At 46.5% G+C, this 17,903-nt stretch overlaps 1 protein-coding gene across 3 annotated transcripts in view; it reads left to right on the top strand.

The window, feature by feature from the left end:
- Positions 1–17,903, top strand: part of CUL9 (cullin 9) — a 1,917,728-nt gene that overhangs the window by 173,223 nt on the left and 1,726,602 nt on the right. For all 3 annotated transcript variants that reach the window (XM_069608881.1, XM_069608880.1, XM_069608879.1), the window contains exon 3: positions 10,753–10,907. In XM_069608881.1, coding sequence (XP_069464982.1) covers positions 10,753–10,907 — 155 coding nt within the window. The remainder of the gene's footprint in view (positions 1–10,752; positions 10,908–17,903) is intronic.

The following is a 17,903-nucleotide window of genomic DNA, read 5'->3' as shown; positions in this document are numbered from 1 at the left end:
TCATACACACCAAGGCCAGATTGAAAGCCGCCATGCTGCGTTATATGCTCCTGTATCCTTCTAGGCTTAAAGTTCTGCATAACAATAAGGCGCACTTGTTCGACACTCTGGCTCAGACCAGGTACTGGATGGACGGTTTACAGATCCCTGATATTGAGGAAAGGAAGCAGAGACCGAGATAACGATCCTCCTGTCTTCCTGGGGGGGAACTATACTTTTGTTTGAACCTCTACACAGGTGAATGGATCCTTCTTGCGGAGACCCTGAGTCCAAGTTCACTCCACCCCCTGATTGTTTCTTACTTTTGGGTATATATACCTTCCCGTAGGGCACCTGGAGACCAATGCCCGGTCCGACGGAGCAGAAACGGGACAGTCATGACGAGGGTAACCTCGCTGGGCCAGTTCTATGTTTGGAGATTTCACAGTTAAGGGGGGAGGGTGGGAATAGGGGAGTTTTTGCACAAGTTGGGGGCATACACTGGGACATATCGAGACCACGGGAACAATTCACATGCAATGCAGCACCTTCAAGACCTCGAGCTCCACCTGTTGCACACAATAAACCACACTGCGCCTATGGCTGACACAATAAGGGTCGTTACTTGGAACGTCAGGGGCCTGAACAGCTTCGTTAAACAACAACGTGTCCAAACCTACCTGAAAAGATGCAAGGTCGGAATCGCCATTCTGCAAGATACTCACTTAACTGCCAAGAAACTGGAAGCCCTGGCCAAAACTTGGCGTGGTACCCTAATAGGTTCGGCTTACTCCTCCTACGCCAGAGGGGTCCTGATTTGGATTGCCCCCACTGTTCCTTTCAAACTCACTAGCACTAAAACAGACAACGAAGGTAGGATGGTGGTGGTGGTGTGCGGCTCCATCGAGGGCAAAGAGGTATGCTTGGTCAGCACTTACGCACCCAACCATGACGCGACTGCCTTCTTCCATTCCCTTCACACGCAACTCAGCCCGTATGTGGACAGAATTATGATACGGGGGGGTGGGTGACCACAACTGTACCCTTGACCCTCTACTAGACAGATCAGATAACAAACACGATCGACCCTCCCCTTCAGCCAAAATACTTTCCAAACTAATCCAACAGTTGCAACTCAGTGACCTATGGAGGGTCCAGCACCCTGAGCAACGTGAGTATTCCTTCTACTCCCCACCTCACGCCGTACACACCAGGCTGGACTACATTTTTCTCAGCCTAACACAACAGTCCATATTTGTTGATGCGCGCTACCTGCCTAGGGTGCTGTCTGATCACTCTCCCCTTCTGGTAACCTGGGAGGTGTTCCCGCCTAAACCCCCTATACCCACATGGTGGCTGAGGGCTGAGGCAATACTTGACTCTGCATTCAAAGAACGCATACAAGATAGCACTGAGGACTATTGGCAAAATAGCTTGCATAGCGTTAGATACTTGAGCACAACTTGGGAAGCATACAAGGTGGTCATGAGGGGCGAGATGATTGCAGCAGTTGGGGGAGCTCAGAGATCTATTACATCCTCGCTTGAGCGCACAGAGAGGGACCCGAGTATGGTCGAAGGCAGGGCTGACCCATCCCCTGACCAATTACAAAAAATGGCCGAACTTGGACAAACCTGCCTAACTCATTGGGAATCCCTCGGTAAACTGAGTTACGCCAAGCACACAGAGAGAATCCATGCTCTGGGAGACAAGCCGGGGAAACTCTTAGCTTGGCTCTATAAAAGGGAGACCCCCAGGCCACCCATCTGCCACATACTCACACCTGACGGCACCGCCGTGCATACCCAACAAGAAATCAATTCGGTCTTTACCGACTTCTACCGTAACCTGTACTCCGAAGCCCCGTCCCCTCTGACACCAGGATCGAGGACGCCCTTGATGTCATTGACCTACCTAAATTAGACTTGCAATTGGCTGAGACTCTTGACGAGCCCGTCACCCCGACGAGGTCAAGGTGGTAATTAGATTGCTACCAGCTGGGAAAACCCCGGGTTCGGATGGGCTCCTGAGGGAATTTTACAAGACCTATGAGGAAACACTCGCCCCAATATTGGCCCAGGTCTTTAATGAGGCCTTCGAGCGTGGTACCCTCCCGGACTCCATGAGTGAGGCTGTGATTATACCCTTACTTAAACCGGGGAGGGACGGGGCAGATTGTGGTTCATACAGGCCCCTCTCTATGCTTAATGTAGACTGTAAGCTCCTTACTGCCCTGCTTGCGAATAGACTGCGGAGAGTTATCCCTCTGTTGATCCATCTAGACCAAACTGGATACGTGCCGGGGCGCTCCATCACAGAGAACCTGCGCAGGTTACATCATGTTATTTATAGCACTGAGGGAAGGCCGCAGAAACATGCAGTGGCGTCACTCGATGCCACCAAAGCTTTTGATTCCGTGAGGTGGGACTGGTTGTATGCCACCATGGCCAAAATGGGAATAGGCCCCGCATTCCTAAAGTGGACCCAGCTAATTTATGCCAGCCCCACTGCGAGAGTACGCACCAACAAAACCTATTCCGCTAAATGGTCCCTACACAGGGGCACCCGCCAGGGGTGCCCTCTGTCCCCCATGTTATACATTCTTGCTGCGAACCAGTGGCGGCCTACCTGAGACAGGAATATGGGGAGGGAGGCATTAAGATAGACAGGGTGACCCACCTCATCTCTATGTACGCTGACGACACCCTATTGTACCTTCAAGACCCTGAGCACCTCCTACCCTACATCTTGGAAACCCTGGACTGCTTCCACAAGCTCACCGGAATCCAGATTAATAGGAGCAAATCTTGCCTTTACCCCCTCGCAGCACTTTACACTGATGAATACAGATCCCTCCCCCCTCTAGATCTCGAATGGCAGGCAACTTCTTTCAAATACTTGGGGATAACCATACACCGCAACCCAGGCACAGAACACATCCTTAATACCGTAAGGGCCAAAATCCATGGAGTTCTGGGGTCGGCTCCCGCTTTCGATGGCCGGGAGGGCTGGTCTCCTTAAAATGGTCGCCCTTCCCCGCCTACTACATAACTTCACTAACGTCCCCTTCAACATCCCCCCTCATTCTTCAAAGAACTCAGCAAACTCTGTAGGGGCTTCCTCTGGCAGGGAGGTAGGCATAGGGTGGCGTTTGAGACTCTCCAAAGACCATACGAAAGGGGCGGACTTAAGATCCCCAACTTTGAGCTGTACTTCCTCGCCAGCCAGCTGAGACATGTCACGCAATGGATGGCCGATGAGAGCACGATGGACACTCGCCTCCTCCGACCGGCCCTCCCCCGGTTGTTACTAAGAGACATACTGTGGGCTGGGGAGGGTGCTACGAGACACTGCCCTTACCTCGCCAAGCTCAGGATCCGGCTTTGGAAAAGGGCCTGCAAACTGGTTGGGTCGGACGACCCGTTCTCCCCACAGATCCTCATCGCTGCACTTATGGTTAACCACTCTTGGGGGCAAGTTGAAACACGTACACAATGGGAGCCCCTCGGGGTGGCCACGCTTGGGGACTTGATACAAGAACAGGAAATCCTAACTTTCTCGGAACTCTGTGAGACCACGGGCCTCCCGGTAGGACAGTTACTGTTGCACAGGGTGGTCGTACAGGCCTTGTGCAAGAGATGGCCGGTCGCTGCCGACCTGACTGAGGAAAATGAATGCATCGAAACGATACTGAACTCCGCTGAGGGGTCCATGAAACCTCACGAATCTACGAGGCTCTGTTGTGGGGTACAGCCAGGGGAGACCTTAAATGCAGGAGTAAGTGGGAAACTGAACTGGGCCTTGTTTTTGAAGACAAAGATTGGGGTGACATAACCCACTACCATAAGAAAGTTTCCAGGGACGCCCGCTTGCAGCTTATCCAGCTTTACATCACCAATAGAGCGTACCTCACACCTGAAGCCATATCAAGATTCACAGGTGCTGGAACCCAATTATGCCCCAAATGCCGTGAACCCAAGGCAGGAATGACTCGCATGTTCTGGGGCTTCCCAGTAATCGGGGAGTTCTGGTCACAAGTGAAGGACAGAGTGGCTGGCGCAGACATCGAAGTTGAGGTGGACGAGCCTACGGCCTACATCCTGGGCAGATATAAGCGAAATGGGAAGAACAAACCCCTATCCAAGCTCACTGACCTTATATACATTACAGCCAAAAGACGTATTGCCATGGGGTGGAAAAGCCCCAGAGGTCCACATATGCCCCTATGGTGGGGAGACCTTACAAAGTGGATCATAGCTGAAACCGCGACATGGAAAATGGCTATCCATGTGCAAAGACTAGATTCCAGCGAGGAACTACACCGTTGGGTGGCCCTGACGGTGCCCTTGCTCCACCCTGAGGCAGTTGATACAGAGTGGAGAGAGGTGCCCGGACGCGGGCACGGACTAGAGGGGAACAGTGAACTAACCGTGGTCTTGGTCATTTCTTCCAGCTTCACAAACTTTGTCATAACTTTCCTGAACTTTTGGGCATAAGGCTGCAGACAACTTGGGGGAAGGTTAATTTGAAATTGGGGTTAACTCTCTGTGGACTATTGGTGCATAATCTAATCTGTGCTTTACAGGGGTTTGATTTGCATTATACCCTTAATCAGTGACTGTATATATGTAATCTGTTAGTTCTGTGCTATTTCTACCCGTCAGTCATTTTTCATAGTGTTGCTTGGCCATAAATAAACAACTGTATATTTATACATACTGTCTAAGTTTAATTTGTGACTCCCATTTACAGGCTCACCACCTCTTGAGACTTTCCCTAGACCACTCACCGACCTACCTTGAACTGGTTTGGCTACGGCTCCCCAGAGTTGTCCCTGTCACAATATAGGTTGGCATTCTATACATCTGTCCACCAGGACAGAGTATAGAAAATCAGTCCTAACACATTTTATGAGGACCGACATCATCAGTGGTCCCTCCATTTAATTCGTAGTATGGTAAACTACCTAAAACTACATCACACTATTCCCCAAGTATATGTATTGAGGAAATTGAGCCAACTAGCGACAGTCCCTTCTTAAATAGAGGAAATGAGATGCTATTGTTTAAGCAAATTGAAGAGTTGTCAATTATGACTTCACAAGACATAGGGTAGAATTACACATTTTTCATTGCCATTCTAATTGGGTGGTGGTTAAGTTGGTTAGTAGTATGGTTGTAGAACAGCTCATGACATTTGCCAATAAATTTAACTCCATGGGATATTGTATGCAATTTTGTAATGGCCTTTTGAAAGAAGAATGATTTGAGTCCCCGCTATATACCATGGAGGGCACAGTTTCAACTAAATATGAGTTCTGGTCACCATCTTCTGAAGAAACACTTTATTGACCTTTGGCTCATACCAATCTGGGCCCTGTCTTATCATGCAAAACGAGGGGATTTAGATTGTTCACTTGTCACCCAGCAGGTCTCGCTACCCTGACTTCGACTGCATTCTTTTTGCTTCAGGAGACTTTAACAATACATTTTTTAAATTTATTTATTGCGTCATAGCCATGTACTAAAACAATATAATACATACTTATGACTTCTAATACAAGAATCCATACAAATAAATTAAGAACACACTGATCAAAAGAAAACATTAAAAATAAAACTGATCACAGAAACAAACTCAAGCAACCACAACACCTCAACAGAGGGTGCCCCTCCAACAGATCTGTTAAGAGAGCAACTACTTCAACTGTCGGGAGTGTTTCATTGCCTGACGACAGTCTGTCCCAAAAGATAGCAGAATTCAACCAACCAGGATCATGAACAAATATCTGAAATCTTGCCAGTCTCAATGACCACGTTCCTGGACAGTGTGTGAATAGATGTTTCAATGACTGCCTTTCATTATTATTACACTTATCGCAAATGAAAGAGGGGTATTCCTCATTTTTTCAGATTGTGCAAACCTCCAAGGTTAAACACAGATTCAATCTAAATCTCAGAAACTCAGCTCTCACCCCTGGATCAAGAAACTTCAGATAGTGAGGAAGCTAGGATCTGGGTTTGTCCAAAAGCGTATGTGATGCTGATAGCTTTGCCATCCTCATGATTTATCGTCCAAATCCAGTCCCATTGTTTCATACGCATTTTGACTCTCTCTGGATCCTGGATAAGATCAATAGAACAATCTGAATTCGCCAGGATTTCACCACACTTTTGACTAAGCTCATTTAGAACGGTATTGTCAGCTTTTTTTCAGCAGTAATGCTATATCCTCATATAGCGAGCCCTTTGGAGGGACAAGGATTAACCTAAACATCGATATCCATCTCCACTCCATCATGGCCAACAAAGAGGACAAGCCTCACTCATATCTTAATACCTGATGGGGACACAATTGGGCAGATTTAAAGACCTCTTCCAAATATTGGCCTCCAATTTATCTCAATCAATCTTCATAGATAAGGGATTTAACTCCAAGCCAAGAGAATTACAGGGGCCACTTGCCCTATGTAAAACCTCACTAAGGGTTGAATGGAAAATATACACAGTTTAGAGCAAATTCTTTTCATCTGGACTCCCAAATTAATTACCTTTATGATCCAAGATCTGAAGAAGATGACTCATTGTTGGAAAGGCTCTGATCACTGCCCCCAAATAGGTCTCTGTAACAAGTTCGACTTGGCGATTATACATTGACCAACTATAGGACTTGAGTATCTTATTCAGATGTTTAAAGACCCGCACCTTTGATTTTTCTGGATTTATTTTTAGGTCGTTAGTCCGGGCATAATCCGCCAATGCTGAGAATAGTTGTTGCAGCCCGACTTGTGAGTGGTCTAAAACCACTACATCGTCGGCATAGGCCAACCAATTTAGTTTTGTTTCACCAATTTTTGGAATAATAAGTCATACACCTTTAAGACATTCACATAGATCTGCCATAAAGAGAATGAAGAGGAAAGGTGCAATCAAGCAGCCCCGCCGGACACTTCTCTCAACCCTAATCGGAGTCGACAGTGAGCCTGCGCTAGAGAGCCTAACACGCATCAAAGAATTCTGATGAAGCTCGATTAGAATGGACAAAAGATTGGAGGGGGCTCACCAGGTGTTCAACTTTCTCAATAAGAGATTTCTATTGACAGTGTCGAAAGCCTGGTACAGATCAATCCATGCCCCAAACAATGGGGTTTCTCCCTTCATAGAAGATGGTAAACTAATACATTTTAGAACAAGTCTGTTCAAGGCTGTTGACAATCCTCTTCTTAACCCTGTTTGCTGCTTGGGAATAACACCTTTGAATTTGGCCCATGCCTCAATTTCACTCAAGATCAGACCTACAAAGATGTTACTGTCCACATCTAAGAGTGAAATGGGGCGATAATTCGAGGCTGCAAGGCGATTCCCCCTTCTTATAGATCGGTATTACAATAGATGATCTCCACAGCTTTTATTTTGCCTGAGTGTACAATATTATCGAAAAGGGACTCGGGGACCTTGGCCCAAGTGTTGGATTCATTTTTAGAATGAAATTACTTAAACCATTTGGACCAGCTTCCCTCGAGCCCGAAGATTTCTTTATTTGATTCTCTCTCTTCAAAAGAGAAAGCTAGAGAACAGGCACCACCCACTGCTATTTTAGGGAGCATCAGTTCAGATGGACGATAAACTTCTGAAAAATGATTGACCCATACATGTTCCTGTAGGATAGTTTCCTGGGTTGAGGGGATAGATTGTTCAGAGACCCTACTAAAGCCCAGAAATTTCTAGAATTTCTGGAAAGCAACATCCCCAGCATTCTTTCCCTGTCTTGCTGCAATAATTGCCTCTGAGAGTGAACCCAGTTTCTGTACCTAAAATTGAGGGCTCTTTCTCGTCAAATACCGTCCTCTTTAGGCGCACCCTCTCCAAACATTTAAGCTTTTTGTGTTCAAGAATTTGCACATCAAATGGATGTTTGTGAGCCTTACGCCGTTTGGAGACTGAATGTACTTCAGGACTCAGATCCCAAAGAAAGGGGAGAAAAGTAGCAGACTGATTACTTGAAAGCTGATTCACCCATTCATTCAGATTATTTGTAAGGGTTCGACCCCCTCTATAAAACCTTAGGAGCTGGTTTCCATCAGAATTAAGCGATAACTCTTCAGTATAACAACACGTAGTATAGGCAGAGTCCAAGACCAGAGAGACCACCAACATGTCATGATCATCTCTGTTCCCTTCAATAACCCTAAACTCAGTGCAGCTGTTAATGATTGCTCTGGAAACGAAAAAATAGATAGTTGAAAAGGCCATACCTCTATGCCATGTTGGAGTGACCAAGAGATCCCCTTCCACGTCACCATTCAGCATCAGAAGATCCCAATCTCTCATGAAACCATACCAAAGAGTACCATTACTCGTAACAGGTTTAGTTTTCTCTGAGATCGGATCCTTAGAGCGCACACACTGAGAGTTTATATCTCCAGCAGTTATTAGTTCATCGGAGGGAAAAAGGGATGAGAACTCGATGAAGCAATCGGACAAATCTTGTAAATACTCAGACAGGGGGGGTTGGCCAAGGGGTTCCAATACAAGTTAACCACTAACCAGTTCAAAGCTCCCTTCCCCCCTTCATCTGAATTCTCACCGTCAAAATACCTTGTTGTCATCAGAGAGCAATCTCGAGGAGCTAAAGAAATCATTCTTACAGGCAACCAGTAACCCCCAGCCCCCACTGGTCTGCCTCCTCCCTAACCCTGCGCCAACTGTTGATAACCCATCAATACCCAGATTGAAAGTCAACCATGTTTCCTGAAAACAGATCAGGTTCGAGTTCAGAACAGTGGCCGTTTTTTCCAGGTCTTTTGAAAAGGAAGAATAGACCAGAGTGTTCCAGGAAAGGAGCTTTATCTGTGAGTCAAATAAAGTCTCTTTTGAGGCAGGCCTATTTTATGAAAGACTTGCAAAATGATTTCGAGGACCATTTCCCACATAAATTACTTTTTCGCTTGGCGGTTATCAAATATTCCTACAGCCAGCTATCAGGGCCCGGATTGGGAGGCCCAAGGGTGGACTATGCATAGGTCTCAGACGAGGTTATTAAGCAGTTGGTTATAACCCAGGTGTTGCCTACGACTATGGTTTAGCAGTGGAAACTAATTACAGCCATTTCTCAATACCGCAGGATCTCCATTGGTTCCCAGTTCAGGAAACAGTGTTCAAGATGCTTTGCTTGGTATTCAAATGTATTCATGGGATGGTACCTGCCTACTTAAATACAAAAAGTGATTTTGCTGTTAGAATTTAAGATGCCGAAGTAGATTCCCCCTGAAAATGTGGTAGTTGAAAGGTCAGTATCTTGTTGTATGTCAAGGTGGGGTCATTGTATCTATAACCAAGTTTTAAAAAAGCAGCTGCAGAATTGAAGTGAGTTTTGTAATGAAAGAAGGTTACACATTAGTGTTTCTAAAACAATGGCTATGGCTTGTCGCCCCTTAGAAATGTTAAAAGGAGTATCGCTGTTGAGGGGCACGATATAAAAGAAGTACATACTTTCGACTATCGAGGAATACTGTTTCATAACAAAGTGCCATGGTTTAATCTGATTAAGAAAAGAAAACTAGTCCTACAGAGACACGAGTAGCTACTGCACAAACTGTCTTCCCAACTAGCTAATAAACTCCCTAAGGCTACTTTAAAAGCATATAAGTCGCAAGCAGCCTCAGCCTCCTTGAATGGAAGTGAAATATGCATGCATTGAAAGTAAGTTTGTAAAATCTGTCCTTGGACCTCCTATGAGCACCCCTGTGATGCACCGATTTCTGGAAATTGGATTAAAGCCTGTTATTTTTGACTTTATGGTCAAATCGCTCTTTTACTGACTTCAGCAACACAAATGTGAGACCCAAAGTATACAGAGAAGCAAATTGGGGCGTTATTTGTTTTCCTGAAAATGGTACAGGCATATAAAAATGTTACTAGACTATATTGGTTTATCACACCACCAAACTGCAATTATTACAGACTCGACAATTTTGTACTGACACACATTGGAGGTATTGCTTATTGAATCTTGGTTGCTGAATGCTGGGAACCCGAGAAAACTACTGCGCTGTCTGATTTTTGAAAGATTCATTCTGTGCTGAATACAATCTGAATGATAGATTTCCTGCAGACAAAGAGCCACTATATGGCAGGTTTCGTCTTAATGTGTTTCATGTCGATGAGCTGACCAGCTGTTGGTTGACCTCAAATTCAAGATTTTGTCGCTTTTAGTGCAAACTCTGGAATTGGACAAACGCTTTCCTCTTTTGTCCACACTATGCTGATGTTGTAGAGGTGGCCATGCCCACTTCTCTTAATACAAATGTTCGATTGACACAATGTTTGAGCCTTTTGTATTATGTAAAGGGACCTCTGCCCCAGATAGGATGTTTGCTGTTGATAATTTTTTTATCCTAGCATGGTAAGTAGGATCTAGAAGTATGAAATCTATATGTTCCTAAACTAAGTGATTGATTGGTATTTTGTCGATGTGTATATTGAATTGTTTTATTGGTAAATTTATTTTTATGGGTTTTAATGTGTAAAGATGTATGTACTGCACATTTATGGGCATGGACCCGACATAAAGTCGAATTGGTTTCTACGAAGTGGCTCTGCTGATCTCTGCTGGGTGACTGAGGTTATGGGTCCCAGAAAGGGCATTGTTTGAAGAGCCGCCCCTGGGAGAGTCTCATTCGCACATAGAGATCGCAGACTGGCCATTCACTGGTTGAAAGCGATCAATGAACGATGATCTTGCCTTGACACCTCTTTCCCCATGTCTTTGTAGGAAGCCGGGCCTACGTCCTCCTGTCCCTTAGTCAGCAGGATGGCATTGAGCAGCACATGGACTTCGACAGTCGCTACACCTTGCTGGAGCTGTTTGCAGAGACCACATCTTCTGAGGAGCACTGCATATCCTTTGACGGTATCCATCTACCGCAGGTAGACCACTAAGGGGCAAGGGGGGTCAGAATGACGGGCATGAGTGAGTTGAGTGACCCATACAGGCTGATGGAATAGCAATTGCTATGGAAACTTGGAGCGGTCTCTTGCGGGAGATATGACGGCGTATTTAGGCAGTATGCCTTTGCAGTGTGCCAGTGGGTGGCTCTGGATCCGTACAGGGGTTACATTATGAGCTTTGGCTTCTGCACTGATTGGCCTGCATGACTGTGAAGTTTTTTCACATAAGCTACGGCTCTGCAGTGATTTAGGGTGCAGTATGGCTCAGCAGAGTTTGCAGAGCCAGCGCTTCGAACCAGAGTTCGGATTGGAGCACTGGCGCGTTTCTTTGGATTGGCGCTTTGGTTCTGCAGTTCATTTCCATTTCGAGTCTGCCAGCAGTCTTTATTGGCACGAATATTCAATTTTAAGTTTTTTTTGTTTTACTGTGCTTTCACCTTAATTTCATTGTATTAACTTTTTCCATTTCTTTTTTTCATAAAGCACTTATAAAGCTATTATTTTGTTCTCATGGAAAGACTTTGGGAAAGAGATTGGGAGTGGGGTACCCACAGGCGAGACCTGGTATCTCCGTTGCCTTTGCACTGATATGACGCACCACTAAATATGTGCACTCTACAGATTTAGCATTTGAGTCTGGGCAGTATTTATTTGCTTTTCTGGGGTCATCTTGCTTTCTGCTCTGGCTCTGCAGTTCTGCCTTTTATTAGTGCTTTTACAGTGCCAGGGAACTTTGCACCTGTGCTCATCTGCTCAGATTTGAAGCGTTCTGTTGTCTCGTAGCACTTCAATTCTACCATGCTGTACTTTCATCTGGTCCTTTATATAGAAATGCTCCTGCTAGGCTCTACAACACTTACAGGCACTTGGTTCTAGTTGTGAAGCCTGCCCATGACCTTTCACGTTTAGGGCCTGCAGATCTGCACCAGTAGCATACTGGATCCAGTTCTGGTGTTCTGCTTATGCACTGAATGTGGCGGTGGCAGAGGTAGCGGCGTTGCCAAATCTCAGATCCTGCCTGCGTTGTCTGGTTTGAAAAAATACTTTCCCTTTTCCACTCATGGTTTAAATAAATTAACAGAAAAAATAACTCTCTACAAGGGCCCAATCGAGTAATGGAGCACACCCCCATCTTTCATAAACGTAACTATCGCACGAAACAGTGGAGATCCTTTTAGTACATCATTTAATGTAATACTCACCCCAGGTAGCGGAGATGGTGCCACCTTCTATTAGGGACAGCCAAGCTATGCAATTTCACTTTAGCCTCGAACCCCAGTGCTTCTAGGAGTTCGTAATAGTTCATCAGATAGTAGCACATTTGATGGAGATGTTGGAGTATGTAAATATTTGGAATACTGAGACTATACTTTCAGAAGGGGTATTTATCGCTTGTAATGCCACGTCTGAGTATGCATGGGATTCCTTAAGTCGCTAATATTGTTTCCTATAATATTTTTTTTTTATAGAACAATCCTTTTTAAAAGGATTATCAGTTAACCTAAAATATGTCACTATCAAATGCCTGTCGGTTTGTGCAAAATAGTAAGCCTGTTGCATTCATCAGGCCTTTGAAAGACCCAGAGCTAGATTATGTGAATCCCTTCTGCGTTTCTGATTACTATGACTTGGCCTCTTTTTGGGTGAGGGGCTCGTATGAATTACTCTGTCCACCTCTATAGAATTTTGGGCCAGTTAATTATTTTCAGGAGACCTTACGAGTAATGGACATGCCCCATTCGTTTGGGCAATGCTAACTAAGCTGCTTATCTTCTGCCTTTCCTTTAGTCGAACGAAGCTACGTTTAATGACAAACATTCGAACTGTAGCTTCTCACATAACTCTATCTCCTTAAACCCGACCCCTGCTTTAGTCCATAGTATACCTCTGTTGCGCCCATACACACTCCATTTAGACATGGGTGGCTAGCAGGCTCTTGGCCACCCTTGCATAACTTTAATGGCTGAAATGTACACGCGCATAATAGCACCTCACAAATATTTGGACCCGGTCCCTGGGAGGGCTTACAACCAAAATTTCATTGGGACCACAATTATGGTAAAAGGCGCTATAACAAATGACTGAATGAATGAATGAATGAATAAAAGAATGTTAACACCTTGACACTCTCCTTTACGAGGGATTGGGAATCCGTCAGAATGTATAGACTTTAGGATCTAACTTGACCCTTAATTACCTATGGTATCCCCAGTGCCCCAGATAAGATTTGGAAGTTGGAGTATTGTAATCCCTATTTTTTTAAAGTTGGGAGTAAAATGATTTTTTATGGAGTAAAAATGTAAGTTCAGTTCCCAATCAGAGTATTTTATAAGTGAGTAAAAATATGATTTAACTGAAAAAACAGAAATGGTTTTTGTAATATTACATTTTTTGCATCTAGTCATTGATGCACATTAAAAGATTCATGTTTTCTTCTTACAATGAGGCAGTTAGAATAATTTCTTCCTGTGGTACTACTGGTCCAAACATATTGATGGAGCTGTGAGGGTGAAAGCAGAGGCGCAGGATTATACATCTGTTTTTCCTAATATTTGTTGGAGTATTATTTTTTTTAAACCTTTTTTGCATTGCTTGACGTTACAACAGGGACATAAGTGAACAATACTTTGCAAAATACCCTTTCAACAGTATAACCACACGTTATCTAGTACCTGTATCTTGCACATTTTATATACATGAGTTTTGAAGTGGGGGCCGAGTGACAGTCATGGTGGCCATCATTACAGTTTGAGGCATCAGCGTTTCCAGTATTGTCAGTGTTCAAGGATTGCAGGTATGTACGGAAGGAGGGGGGGCAACTGTAAGTTGTTCTGCTGGCTGCCAATTGCATAGAGACACATCTTTCTTCAATGTCAGAAGTTCAAGTGATGGCATGAAGCCGTTGGTCCACAGTAGGGATACTAGGGCGCATCCACAGCAACAATGTGCATAGTATCGCTAGTAACATATAAAGACCAGCCAGCTTCTTCTACCTGTGCTGAAGCGTTGAAAACTCATGAAACAGGCACGTCATTGAGCATGGTATAACAGTGCAGTCCAGCATCACCGACAAAAACTTGCATACACCCTCCCAGAAAGCAAACCTTTTCGGACAGGCCCAAAGCATGTGGATATAACCTGCATTATCGGTGCCACATCTTGGCACTTAGAGGAGCGTTCATGTGACATGAGGTGCAGTCTAGCGGGGTGTAGTGATATCTGTGCAGCAGTTTAAGTTGAATTAAGCCAAATCTAGAATTAAAAACACCTCGCGTGCATGAGCATGCATGGAATCCCAAACCTCATCCCTTATATCCATACCCAGGTCCCTACTCCAGACCCTGCAAAGCTTAAGTAGCGGTTGCCATGCCCGTTCCTGCAGTTGACTGTATAACCTGGACAGTCCCCCATGGGCCGAGGTGCCCTCCATGGCCAGAGTTAGCAGTGGGTCGTTGGGGGTGGGGAGCTTTGGGAGGCGCGAGGGAATCTCTTTCCACATGCTCTGACATGACCGCTTCCCGCAGCGTGGTGAGCATCCTCCCGGTTGCGCAGGACTCTTCCCACACGTGGACAGCCGGGGCACCAGACGGGCCTTGTAGGATTTTTAAAAATCAATGGTTAGGCCGTTGGATCCAGAGGCCTTGCCTGATGTGAGCTACTCAATGGCTCGCATATTTACTCACTGGACGTTGGGCCATCCAACGCCTCTCTGGCTTCGTCGGACAAAACAGAGAGTGAGAGATCGTCGGGGAATGCCACAATATCGGACACAGGCACCGTACTATTTTTTTGAATATAGTAACTCGTGGAAGGAGCAAAACTCCTCGTTAACTTCAAACAGTATGGACCAGAGCCCCATCTCACCCCCCTTTTGATCAGGGGGATATGTTGAGTGCCATTCTCCTGGTGTGCAATCCTGGCCAGGGTGCTCCCCCTCTCTGTATTGTCTCGTGGGCTGTCGAGGAACTTGCGCTCCCGGTCTGCCTGCTCCCTAAAATTGTCAAGGGCGGCCCGATCTCCCCAAGTGTGACAGTCAAAGGAGTCGTAGCATATTGCGCTACAAGCCGAGCAAGTAGGGTTTCCCTCTCTCGGATGTTCCAGCGGATTGCTCCGAGGATCCTGGATTCCTTTGCCAGTGCTACCCCGCGCAACTAGGCCTTAAAGGTCTCCCACAGGGTTGCATGAGAGTCCACAGTCCCAGTGTTAACCTCAAAGTACTCGTCAATACAAGGTCCAAGCTGGGACTTGAAAACAGGATCCAGCAGTTGCCCTGATCACCCTGTCCCCTGCTTTTCACACCCCGCTAATTACACTCACCAGGGAATGGTCAGAGAAGGTCCAGGGCAAGAATGCCACCATATTTATCTGCCCGATGAGGGCATCAGACTGCAACCATCTGTCAATCCGCAAGTGTGGGTCGTGTACTGTAGAGTAAAAAGAGAACTTGCGATACAGTGCTTGCAGCAGTCTCCAAGCATTGATGAATCCCAATGAAGCCTGCCCATCCAAAATAACCTTGGCTGACATGGTCTTAGGCCTTGGCTGCCGATCTTAGTTCCGGATCTGTCAAGATCTACATCGACTATGGTGTTAAAGTCACCGCCCCACAGTATAGGAACCAGGGGGTATTGGGCTAATAGGGCAGTCAATGGGAGTAAAATTCAGTATTGCTGACATTAGGTCCATGCATATTCAGAAGGACCACTTCCTGCCCCATCAATATGCCATGTAACAGGACGAATCGCCCTATGGGGTCTATATGTGCCATCTTGTGAGTGTATCCAAGAGACCTATGCAATTACCCCTCGGCTCTGGGTGGGTAGGTAGTGTAGTAGCGCTGTGCACCCCAATTCTTAGAAAGCCTTTTGCAGCCTGTAGCCAGCCCGTGCGTCTCTTGTAGGAATAGGACACAGGCTTTGTGGTGTTCAGTTTACGCATCTTTACAGGATTGCCAAACCCTCTAATATTCTAACTCATAAATAGAAGCCCCTCATCTGCCATTTAATCGGTAAACGTATGACAACCTGAGCCTGGCCAAGGTCAGGAGCAGGTACTTCTTTGTATGAGCAAACCAGAAATGAGATTCACCCCACATCCCGGGCCAAAAGTCAAGGAATTTTTTTAACTTTTCTCACTCCGTCCCCTCTACCCCCACCTGCCCACCCAAACAGAGTGTATCCCCAACTCCCATCCAACCAACAAAAATTGCAACTCTGCATGGGGGCTGCGTGCCGACAGCAGCCCGGCATGACATAAAAGGCATAGTTAGTGGTATATTTCAAACTGACAGGCAACAGTATGAGAAGTATGGATATTGCTGCGGGAGGCCCCACAGCGTGGAGCGAATGGATAAACCCTGTTCCCACAGGGCACCCAGCACAGTCGCAGACCAGTGTCAGTCCCATAGTATCTATCCAGGGAACTGATCTTCTAAAAACTTTGATGCCTCCTCAGGAATGTTAAAGAAATAAACCTTTTCAGCATGTTGAACCCTGAGTTTGTCCGGATATATCGTAGAATATTTGATCCCCAGATTGCAGAGCTGTTTCTTTGCAGCCCGAAAGGTTTTGTATTCTTGTAGTACGGCCACAGAAAAATCGGGGTAAAGGTGTATCCTGGCAGAGTCCTGCAGCAGTTCTCCTTTGGCTCTGGCCGCTCGCAGCAATGCATCCATGTCGCAGTAATTGTAGACTCGGGCTTGTATGGGCCGTGGAGGAGCCCCCGGGCCTGGGTTTCACAGCTAGCGAGCAGTGGTTATGTTCGATCGCAAACTGCAGCGATAGCTTGGGACCATTCAGTAGGGAAACGAGATTGTGTTCCACAAAATCCTCTATGGGCCCCTCAATGTTATCCTTCGGCATCCCGTTTATGCTTAGGTTGTTGCGCCTTGAGCGGGACTCCAAATCTTTGTTCTTTTTGCTGACGGCTTGTACCTGCCTAGCCAACGAGGTGACCTCGGATCTGAACACCGGGATGTTGTCTTGAGCTAAATCCACTCTAGCTTCAACTTCTGAGACGCGAGAATCCGTCTTTTCCATGCGAGCCTTGATAGAGCTGATAGTGCTGCTCATATCAAGTTTGGTGTGCAGTGTTGTGAATCCTTCATGCATGTGTTCCATCATCTTCTGAAGTTCTCTGGGCTCATCCGGTGTTGTGGGAGAGCTGTCAGTCTTACCGTGGGCTTTGGCGCCACCTTGGCAAACAAGTTTATCAAGCTTTGTTTTTTGCCCGTCCCTTTGGTCTTGTTAGCATATTGTTGTGTGTGCGAGGCTCAGGTGGCCGTGTCGGCAAACAATGGCTAGGATGGATAATGCGGCGCTGTCTGGGTCACAAAGTATGGCTCGGATCTGGACCATAAGGAGGCCCTGTGTAGCCCTCAGTGCCAAGAGGGATGGCCTGTAGTATATATGGAAGAGGCCGTATAGCCAAAGGTACTGGTGTGTGGACTGCCCTCCATGAACAGCCATGTAGTACACCTCCCCAGCCCCACTGGGACTTGTCTGTTGATAGATAGGTGCCAGGCCTGGCAGCACCTACCTCATACCTGGGCCTGGCGCAGCACTGCCATGGGCTCGATAGGAGCAGCGGTCTCGCCAGCAGCAAAGATAAAGGGGCAGTCCAGATCCCCCTCGCAGGGAAGGCACAAGGTACTGAGTCTGCGGTTCACTCACCACCAGTCCTGCGGTGCCAACATGGTTCCCGACTGGATCCAGGGGGTGCACCGGTCCCGCAGGGGCCAGACACGGTTCGGGTGCTGTGATCAGATGAGGCAGAGCAGCCACGGTCAGGAAGCGTGCGCGGTGCAGGCCGTGCCGTCAGGGCTCGGGGTTCCCCGGTGTGAGTTGGCCAGTAGGTCCAGCAGCGTCCACCACGCAATAGGGGTCGGCACAGCCGCGGGCTCAGTAGGAGCAGCGGCCTTATAGCAGCAGGGAGAAGAAACCGCCCAGATCCCCCACACTGTTTTGAGAGTGCGGT

This window comes from Ambystoma mexicanum, chromosome 4q (genome assembly GCF_040938575.1).
Source record: "Ambystoma mexicanum isolate Mex_15411 chromosome 4q, UKY_AmexF1_1, whole genome shotgun sequence".
In the NCBI taxonomy this organism is placed as follows: Eukaryota; Metazoa; Chordata; class Amphibia; order Caudata; family Ambystomatidae; genus Ambystoma; species Ambystoma mexicanum.
The sequence above is the reverse complement of the archived record's forward strand: the minus strand, read 5'-3'. Positions and strand labels throughout refer to the sequence as shown.